At 45.0% G+C, this 10579-nt stretch overlaps 1 protein-coding gene across 4 annotated transcripts in view; it reads right to left on the reverse strand.

The window, feature by feature from the left end:
* The window catches only part of UBE2H (ubiquitin conjugating enzyme E2 H), an 81235-nt gene that overhangs the window by 32466 nt on the left and 38190 nt on the right, over nucleotides 1-10579 (reverse strand). The window contains exon 3 of one of the 4 annotated variants that reach the window (XM_085850645.1): nucleotides 7407-7468. The exons of the other annotated variants lie outside the window; for them this stretch is intronic. Coding sequence (XP_085706771.1) covers nucleotides 7407-7455 — 49 coding nt within the window. The 5' untranslated portion in view covers nucleotides 7456-7468. The remainder of the gene's footprint in view (nucleotides 1-7406; nucleotides 7469-10579) is intronic. 4 annotated transcript variants of the gene reach the window in all.

Consider the following 10579-nt stretch of genomic DNA (forward strand, 5'->3'; position numbering starts at 1 on the left):
CTTTTAACGACTCATCCCAACTCTCTTCCTCATATGTGGCGATTTCAATTGTCACAATGCAACTTGGCTGGGTATTGGTACCTCTCCCAAAGGAGTATGGCACTTCAGCAAAGGACTTCTGTGACTCCATGGGACTGACTCAATCTGTGAACTTTCCCACCTTGACTTCTCCCAATGGAAAATCCTCCCTTCTGGACTTCGTGATGACCAACTTCCCCACAAAGCTCCTGCTCTTCCTCTGCTCCAATTGGTTTATCTGATCATGTGTTTGTGAAAGTCAACATCTCCCTGGCTATTCTCAGAGAACCGCCTCAACGCCGAGTTTGGCATTTCACTTAAGCAGATTGGCAGGGACTGCAAGCAGCCATCTTACTTCAGGACTGGTCTCCTAAATCTACCACCCCAATATCAACAGCCTGAAAATTCTTCCACAGCAATCTGCTCTCTCTTCTGCAAAAACTGATCCCTTAACGATCTAGCCTTCACTTATCGTACCCTTCTTCCCACCAATGGTACACTGAATCCCGTGGTGAGGCAGTGGCTCTGAAAGAACTTGCCTTATCTTCCTGGAAGGCTAATCCGACTGAAGGCAATCTCAGTGCATTCCAAAAAGTCCGCAACAATTGTGTGTCTACTCTCAGAAGAGCCAGCAAAGAACATCTGTCCAACCTCAAAAAATTACTTTCAAACTTGTCTCCCTTCTCAAAATCTTGGTGGCACATTGTTAAGTCTGTCGGGGGGAGTATGTTCCCCTTCCATCTCTTCCCCCTCTTCAAATGGCATGACAGCTGACTCCACTCGTGAGAAGGCTGAATGACTCAATTCTGTGTTTGCTTCCAAATCTTGTCGTCAATTCCTCACTCTCTGTACCCATCTTTCCCCGTTTACCCAACTGCTCCAAGACTCTGTCTTTTGCACCTGAAAAGGTGGAAGTTCTTTCAACCCTCGACTCTGACTCTGCTACTGAACCGGACCGCATCAGCTCACATGTCCTAAAATCCTGCTATGCTGCTCTTCCCCATCCTCTCTCTGCCATTTTCACCCTGTCATTTGCACCAAGTCATATTCTATCTGCTTGGAAATCCACCATCATCACTGCATTACACAAAAACAATGTGCAAAAACTGATCCCTTAACTCCAGAATTATCAGCTTTCTTCCAATCATCAGCAAGGTTATGGAATCCATCATCACAAATTAGGTCAGGTCAGGTCAGGTATGGGAAATTGTGCCAGAGTAGCGTGTTGCTGCATCCACTTTCTGCCGGTACTCCAGGGGCCTCCGTCTGGCCATCCCCCAGGCAGATGCCTGGCCCATCCCCATCTCCTTGAGATGTCGATCAACCTGCTGCAACCACGAAACACGTGGTCAGCCTATTGGCCTCCTCCACTCACGAGGCTCCCTCGCTGAGAGAATCTGGTGAGCAGGATCAGCGTCAGGTAAACAAGCCACACGTCCATACAGCCACAGCTGAGGCTGACGGACGATACAGGTAACAAATCTCATCTGAGTCTGTCTCAGCAAACGCGCGTTGGACACAAAGTCTGACCAGTGAAAACCAAGGATTATCCAGAGACCTGGTAGTGAAGGAGTTAAGTCTCCATCTCAGATCCCTGGTCAGAGTCCAAGTCTCACATCCGTAGAGCAAGACTGGAAACACCAAGGACATAAAGACTCGGACTTTTGCCCTCCTGCACAGGTACCGATAGTGCTACACCCCATGATCCAGTGACTCCATGACTTCCCAGGCCTACACCAGACATCTATCAACCTCTGCCTCATAACATGCAGAGACATCAATATCACTACTAAGAGGTCAATGATTGATTGTATCATTGCTCTTTGGGTCCTCACCGAACGCAGGTGAGAGTTTCAACAGGGGCTTCTTGCAGCCTATGTTGATCGACACAAAGCACTTGATTCAGTGATTCGGGATGCTCTCTGGATGATTCTTGGACTTTGTGGGGTACCACCATAACTAATCAATCTGATTTCTGAACTACACTCTAGTACTGAAAGTGCTGTGAGGTGTGGTGGTTCCATCTTTGACTTGTTACAGGAGTTCATCAGGGGTGTGTACTAGCCCCCCACACTTCTCAGCACTTGTATGGAATGGACTCTGGGGAGGATGTCGGAGAGATCAAGCTGTGGTGCATTGTTTGGGAATGTCAGGATCTCTGACCATGATTTTGTGGATGATGCAGTCATCTTTGTGGAGAAGCTGGATATTATAATGGGGCCTTTGAGGCATTGAATGAGGAGTCAGAGCCACTGGGATTACAGGTTTCTGGATCAAAACTAAGATCATCACACAATTTTTCCTTTTCTCCAACAACCTGATCTCAGATCACCCCACCTTGGACATGCTGCTTCTACTCACCCAACAATGGATGGAGGCTGTCAATATCAGCCATGAGATCGGGACGTCTCTCTGGACATATCTCCTGCTTTTGACACAGTCTGGCATCATGCCTTACTCTCCAAACTCTGTACCAATGGCATCCAAGGCCAACTCCACACATGACGGTGGTGACGGCGCAGCGGGGGCAGGCGGCGGCGACGGCGCAGCGGGGGCAGGCGGCGGCGACGGCGCAGCGGGGGCAGGCGGCGGCGACGGCGCAGCGGGGGCAGGCGGCGACGGCGCAGCGGGGGCAAGCGGGGGCAGGCGGCGACGGCGCAGCGGGGGCAGGAGGTGGAGGAGGTGCAGTGTGAGCAGCCGGTGGTGGAGGTGCAGTGGGTGTCGGGAGTGGTGGAGGTGCAGCAATAGAAATTGGTTGAAATGAGGTATGATAGACAGTTTTTGTGGGTGATGGGAATTAAATATGTGGATTCTTCATTCTGGAGGAATGATCGTTGATATAGAATTCTCTGCAGTTTTGAAGGAGCAGGAGTTAGGGACATTGTAGGAAGGGAAAACGATATTGTATCGGGTCATGGCAGGAAGAAGTTGGTTGTGGTACACCTCGGTGTGAATGTCGGGAAAGTTTACTCAGAGGTTTTGAAAAATAGATACAGGATATTGGGTAAGCGGCTGAAAGCAAAGGGTTGTGAGATATTTTCTGGGATCCTCCCAAGATTAGGAAACAATATCGAAATTATGAGCAGTGCAATAGATGTCAACCAATGGCCGGTAGAACGGTGTAGGGAGGAAGGTTTTGCATTTAAGAAGCCGTGGGAATCATTTCGGGGACAAAGGGAGCGTTTCCAGAATGATGGCCGTATGTTAAATATAAAGAGGGCAGCAAGGTTTGTAGTGGGAATTGAGGAAAGAATTCGGGCTTATTTATTTAGGTCAGTGGAGGGTGGAGAAGGTATTAAGGAAGGAACTGATGATGTAATTGTGATGAGTAATGCCAGGCAAGAAAATAGAATTTCAGGAAGGGAAAAGTTAAACATATTCTCTTCCAATGCCAGAAGTTTAAATAATAAGATGGAAGAGCTTGAAGCCAAAGTGGATTACGAAGAGTACGATACAGTTGAGACATGTGCAGTGAGAGACAAGGTTTAAGGAGGAAAGTAACTGAAGGACAGGATTAGAAAGCTACAAGGTGTATCCGTGTGATAGGAAGGAGAGAATAGGAGGAGGAGTAGCAATCTGGGTAAAGGACAGTATTGCATGAAGAGAAAGGGGTGACATTAAGGAAGGAATAAATGTTGAGGATTCTGTATGGGTAGATATTAGTGATTGTAAAAACAGTAAGATACTGAGAGGATGCATTTATAGGGCTCCGGGTGTGAAGGAAGAGGAGGAAGGAGGAGTACATGAAGAATTCAAAAAGGCATGTGGTGAGGAAAGAGTATCGATGATGTGGAATTTTAAATTGCCAGGGATAGATTGGGTCCAGGAACAGGGATAGGGTAGAGCAGATGAGGATTTCCTAGTTTTAGTCCAGGATTGCTTTTTATCCCAGTTTGTAGATAAGCCCACGAGGGGGAGTGCAGTGTTAGACCTCCTTTTAAGTAACGATCCCAATATGGTGGAGGAGGTGGAGGTAGGAGAGCATTTGGAAGCAAGTAACCATAACATTGTGTGCAAAGAATCTGCTAAGGGTTGGAGTTAAGGATCATAGGGTAAGGCTATTATATTTCAGGAAGGCAAACTTAGAGGGTATGAGGAGAGAATTGGTTGATGTAGATTGGGAGATTCTAACAACAAGACAATCAGCATCAGAGAAATCGGAAACCTTCAAGGACCAAATGTGTAGAGTGCAGATTAAGTACATTCCAATGAGGTGTAAAACTAGAAGCAGAAAGAGACCAGGGTGGTTGAGCAGTGAGAAGAAGAATACTCTGGAAGAAGTCTTTTCTTTCAAGCTTCTAGGTCTCACTATCTGCCATGACCTTTCCTGGGAAAGTCACATTTCCAACCTCGCCTCAAAAGCCAGTCGCCGACTGGGAATCCTCCGTCGTGCTAAGTCCTTCCTCGGCCCTCTTGAGCTCCTGACCACTTACAAAGCTTTTGTCCGTAGCCTGATGGAGTACTGCTCTCCCCTCTGGGCTGGTGCTCCTGCCTCCCACCTTTCTCGGCTTAACGCTGTCGAAACCAGGGCATTTAAGATCATCGGCATCTCCCGCAACGAAGCTGAGTCTTTGGGCCTCTCACTCAATCACCGCAGGTTGGTCGGTGGTCTTTCTGTCTTCTACCGACTCCTCTCCAGTCTTGCCCCCCCTGCTCTCTCTGCGATTTGTCCCCACCACATTTCCACAGGGCGCTCAAGGTCCGCCAACAACCCCCTTCTGGTAAAACTACCAAAATCACGAATCACTGCTCATCTTCACTCTTTCATTCCTCTTTTTTCCCGCCTTTGGAATAAACTTCCTCACTCTATTCTTTCCCATTCTTCCCTCCAGGCTTTCAAAACAGCTGTTCACCACCACCTCTTATCTTCCCCCATCCAAATCCTCGATCTTTTCTACCCCCGATAATCCACCCAAGCCCACTTCCTTCATTTCTCCTGCTTTCCTTCCTGAAAGTCCCTGAAATGTCCATCTTCTCTTCGCCATGTTCCCCGTCCCATCCCCATCCCTCTCCCTTCCACAGTTCACCTAATGTGTCTGTTCCCCACTGTTTTGTCCCTTCCACTCCCGCCCCTCTTGTCTCATGCCTCCTTGCTGTGAGTTGTGTGTTTGCTCTCATACGAGCCTCGACCAAGGTATAAAAAAAAAATAAAAAAATAAAACAAAATAAAAAAAGATAAGGAACGCTATTAAGGAGAAGAAAAGGGCATTTATTAGGTTCAAAATACCAGGACTGGAGTTAGATTTATATCACTATGGAAGTAAACAGAGGCAAGTTAAGAAAATAACTCGGCAAGCCAAAAGAGTGTATGAGAAGGACATGGCTAAAAATATGAAACATAATAGCAAGGCTTTCTTTTAGTATTCCAGGGGAAGATAACAGGTAAGGACCAGTGTGGGCCCAATGAGGAATAGCACCAGGAGAGTGGTTAGTAATGAAACTGAGATGGCAGGCTTATTAAACAGGTATTTTTCTTCAACTTTCACACAAGAACAGTCAAGAGAATTGCCAATAGCTGAGGGTATTTATCAAGGAGGTGAGGAAGGGTTTTTACAGACGATCCAGGTTACAGTTGAGGAAGTAAAGGAACAGCTAGGTAATCTAAGAGTAGATAAGGTCCAGATAATATGCACCCAAGAGTATTGAGGGAGGTGGCTGAGCAGGTAATTGAGATGTTAACGGATATTTTGAATTGCTCACTGGAGTCAGGACAGGTACCGGAGGATTGGAGAGTAGCAAATGTAACACCATAATTTAAGAAAGGATCCAGAGAAGAATTGGGAAACTATAGACCTGTTAGTTTGACTTCAGTTGTGGGGAAGGTGTTGGAGACATTAAGGACCAAGTAAGGAACCATTTAAACAAATACAAACTACTTAAAGGTCATCAGCATGGATTTACCAAAGGTAGTTCCTGCTAAGCAAATCTTTTAGAGTTTGATGAAGCATTGTCTGATTGGGTGGATGAGGGAAAGGCAGTGGACATAGTATATCTAGCCTTTAAGAAGGCATTTGATAAGGTACCACATCGGAGGTTGTTCGCCAAAGTGAGGGCTTGTGGAGTGGTTGGTCAGGTAGCTAACTGGACTGCAAACTGGCTTAGTGGTAGGAAGAAAAGAGTGGCTGTGAGTGGGAGGATATCATGCTGGGAGGATGTAAGTTGCGGGGTACCTCAGGGATCAGTACTCAGACCATTACTATTCATAATTTGCATCAACGATTTGGATAGTGAGGTGAAGAGTCGGCTTTCAAAATTTGCAGATGACACAAAGCTTGGAGGTAAGGTGGATAGCAGAGGGGGTGGTGATCAGATTCAGGAAAGTATTGATACTTTCATAGATTAGGCAAAAGACTGGCAGATGCAATTTAACCTGAACAAGTGTAAGGAGTTGAGGATGGGAAAGAACAATGAAAATAGAGATTACATGATGCAAGGGGAAATTTTGGAGCATGTCACACAGGAGAAGGATCTGGGTGGGGGGGGGTAATAGATATGGGAGGTAAGCAGGCAGCACAGTGCCAGGCAGCTATAGGTAAAGCAAGTAGGGTTTAAGGTTGTTTTCAGAGGGGGATTATTTATAAATCAAAAGAGGTGGTGTTAACATTGTTTAGGAATTTAGTGAGGCCACATCCAGAATATTGTGTGCAGTTTTGGTCACCACAGTTCAAGAAGGACCTGGATGCCAAAGAGAGAGTTCAGCGCAGGGCTACTCGATTGAGTCTGGGCCGAGCGAGACCCAGCTCTGAGGAGCGGCTGAAGGAGACAGGGCTTTATACACTAGAAAAGCGGCGGGGAAAAAAATAAGGCAGATGAATAACTCAACAGAGTGGAATAATTCATCTGCATGGAATGGAGAGTTCAGACGGTAGTAAAGAAGAGGAGAGATAAGATGGTAGTAAGGCAGGGGACTTTTACTCATAGAGTAGTTAATGCACGGAATGGCCTCCTTGGAAAGGTAGTGGCAGCAGTAAAAGTAGATAAGTTTAAATTAGAAATAGATAGGCACCTGGAAGTTATGGAGATGGAGGGGTATAGGGATGTTGACAGGACTTTTTGGTAGTTTGAGCATTGATGGGTGATTGTGTGCATGTGTACGGAGTGCTGTTGAAGGGGTGTTGTGTGGTTGATGTGTGTTTAACAAAGCCCATGCCCCTTTCCCTGAGGGGAAGAAGAAAAAAAAAATGCAAAAATTACCCCCGTGTGGGGGTGATGGTCATCTCTATAATACCACGAGTTGTCAATGTTCAGTTCAGGTAACCGCGAAACAGTCCAAATTAACCGTTTAGATTGAAATAGTTCAGAGAGATACACTAGGATAATACTACTAATGACATGATTAATAAATATGTATTGTTCATTTAGTACCCAGATTAACACATCAGAATCACCAGTAAGTGCAATACGTGGTTTTCCGGTCCGTCCACTCTCTGGGGACATTTCACTTCCGGTTCTAGAAAAAAAAACGAAAAAATAGGCTTAGCTCTCAGAGATTATGATAATCCTGTAGATTATTCTTCACTGATTATAATGCAACTTTCAGAATGAAAATTGGTCAAGTATTTATAGAGATATTGAGGTTTGAAAAATCGTTAGAGCTAGCAAATTCATGAATTATTAATTCCACAGAAGTTTCGTGACACTGCACAAAGTAACATGTCAGGTATGAAAAAACCATTTTGTATGCCAGATTCATTAATTATGGAATGTACTCATTGATATATTAATCAGAAAGCCCGAAGCATGCAACATAATTTATCACTTATCCCGTCATCCGGGATCTGTGGCCTCGCCCCACAGCCTGCAGCCCTATGTCCGCCGGTGATTATGTTAGATATCGGCACGATCGAGAGGAGCCTGCGAATTATCCCTGCTGATGCACTGAATTGATGCAATCGTTCGGCCAGAATATTTGTTGTCAAGATGTTGCGTGATTAAATCACCAATACAGTCACTCGAATTTATACCGCCGACATAATTCTTAACAATCACCTTCGCCCCAGAAACCACAGTCAATCTGAACCACGCTGGCCACTGCTCAGACGCCATGACCGGACTACTGCGCAGTTATACTACGCAGTTTGGTTAAAGATGACTCGGCATTTTGGCGCGCACGCACAAAATTATATTTTGAAAATAAATGCCGACGTTTACATTTCGGGTTTTGAAACTTTTGCACCTTCGGCGGAAAATGTATAAATATAAAAGGCTAAAAATGTGTTTTATACTTATATTTCATTTCTTCTTCCTTCCTTCTTTGCGAATGGCATCGGCGTTTTTGGCCATCTTCCAGATCACGTGACGATCAAACGGGAAGGAAATTCAAAAATCTGTCCAGTTAGATACAAGATAATATTTTTTACTATCATAATCAATAAACAGTTGCCGAATATCTTGTAGAATGGCAGACGAGATAGGTTTTGAAAATGCCGATTTTTATAACTTACGTGACCTCGTCCCTGACCTTGAACCCGGACAAAAGTTATATCGTTGTGCAACACTCATCGACCTCTACCCACATACTATGTTTCATCAAGATCGGAAAGAAAAATTGACGGACGTACAGACGGACGGACATTTGGTCCAGCTTTATTAGGTCATCTCGGTAGAGATGACCTAAAAACTGCAAAAAGTTAAATAAAGATTAAAAAAAAAATTGTTTTGCGTTTTCTTCTTTGGATCTTGTGTTGATAAATTAGTATGGTGTTCGTACAGGCATGATGGGCTGAATGGCCTCCACCTGTGTCTGATTTCCTTGTATGGCTTACTGACTTCCACTACGCTCATAGCAAACATGTGGTGCTCAACAGAATTCTGTGATCTCCACTTCCTGTCAAGTCTGGAGTGCTCCAAGGCAGTGTTCTGGGCCCAGTCTTATTCCTCATTTTCACAAATTATATCTCCGCATCTCTGGAAAATCCTTTTTAGCTATTTGCCGATGACCCTACCCTTTGCCCTGACATCTCTCATCCTTTAGGCAGGAAGGCTGCAGCCTCTTCCCTCTCTTCAGACCTTGACAAAAAACAAAAGATAGTCAAACACTTTGAATACGTCTTTAAATCCTGACAAATCTCACACTCTCCCTATCTCTCTGCGAAAGGACGGTCCGGCAACAACCCCCCCCCCCCCGCCCCAACTACTTTCTTAACAATTTTCTTGAGGAAGTTTTCTCATTCAAACTCCTGGGTCTCAGTAGCAGCCATGACCTTTCTTGGGCAAACTACATTTTAAAGTTGGCCTCCAAAGCCAGCCACTGACTGGGCATCCTCCATTGCACAAAGTCCTTCCTTGGCACAACTGAACTCCTATCCACCGACAAGGCCTTCATCCGCAGCTTGATGGAGTACGGCTCTCCCCTCTGGGCTGAGTTCCCTGCTTCACAACTTGTTTAGCTCGACAACATGGAAACCAAGGCCTTCAAGATTATCGGAACCTTCTGCAATGAAGTTGAGTCTATGGGTCTATTACGCCGCCATCGCACACAGGTCTGTGGTCTCTCTGTCTTCTACCACTTCCTTTCTGGTCTTGTACCCTCTCTGTGCTTTCCATGCTTTGTCCCCCTCCAAGTTTTTGCAGGGCACACACGGTCCACCATCAACCCCCTTCTAGTTAACCTCCCGAAATCCAGGATCACTGCTCACCTCCACTCATTCATTCGTCTTTTCTCTTGCCTGTGGAACCAACTTTCACATTCTCTTCAATCTCATTCTTCCTTCAGGTCTTCAAAACAGCTGTTCACCACCATCACAGATCACCCCCAATGCCCCAATCCAAAACCATGATATTTTCCACCCTTGTTAACCCCTCCCCCACCCTAATCCCTCCTTCCAAATTTCCAGTTTTCCACACCTTGATACTCCAAGCAGGGAATGACTATGCTGGACGCTGCTCAGACAAAGATAAAAAATAAAAACTCATCAAGGAGGAACATCATCGATATCAACAGGAATAATAAAACTTATTCACAAATATCTCCGAGCTTTCATCTTGGTTATAAATAAAGTTGAATTCCAGACTACTTTGGCTTGTATGAGACTTGCCACAACAAAATGAGTCGGAAGCCGCACAGAGTGTTTTTATCAGTATCGGAAAAGAAGTGAGTTGTGGTCAGAAATGTTCACCCTTTTGGCGTTCTGGATAAGTTCACCCTTTGGATTGGACATTTTGTTTGTGCAATTTTTCATTGGCATACATCTTCATAAACATTGCTCTTTTGGATGTCTTCCAGGGTTTAACAGAAAAGTCTGCCTGACAACCAACCTATGAAATCACTTATCACTACAAGTCACACATTTGTGAACCGTAAAGAAAAGCAGAGATCATGATTTAACCCAATCATGATCATGATTTAACCCAATGATCGAGAGGTTAACCCAATAGCAGTGTGGGATTCCCAGAAACAAATCAACCCTGTTGCTAAGGATTTGCGTTACATTCCCAAAGAGTGACTGGTTTCTCTACCCGGCCGTACAGCAATCACACGTTGTGGAGCATAAAGTTGTCCATTACTGGTGCCACCATATGAGGGTTCACAAGTTATTTTCTCATGAAAAAGAAAAAGAAA

The sequence above is a fragment of the Eptatretus burgeri genome, chromosome 13 (assembly GCF_056783735.1).
Source record: "Eptatretus burgeri isolate ZD-2024b chromosome 13, Ebu_testis_v1, whole genome shotgun sequence".
Lineage (NCBI taxonomy): Eukaryota > Metazoa > Chordata > Myxini > Myxiniformes > Myxinidae > Eptatretus > Eptatretus burgeri.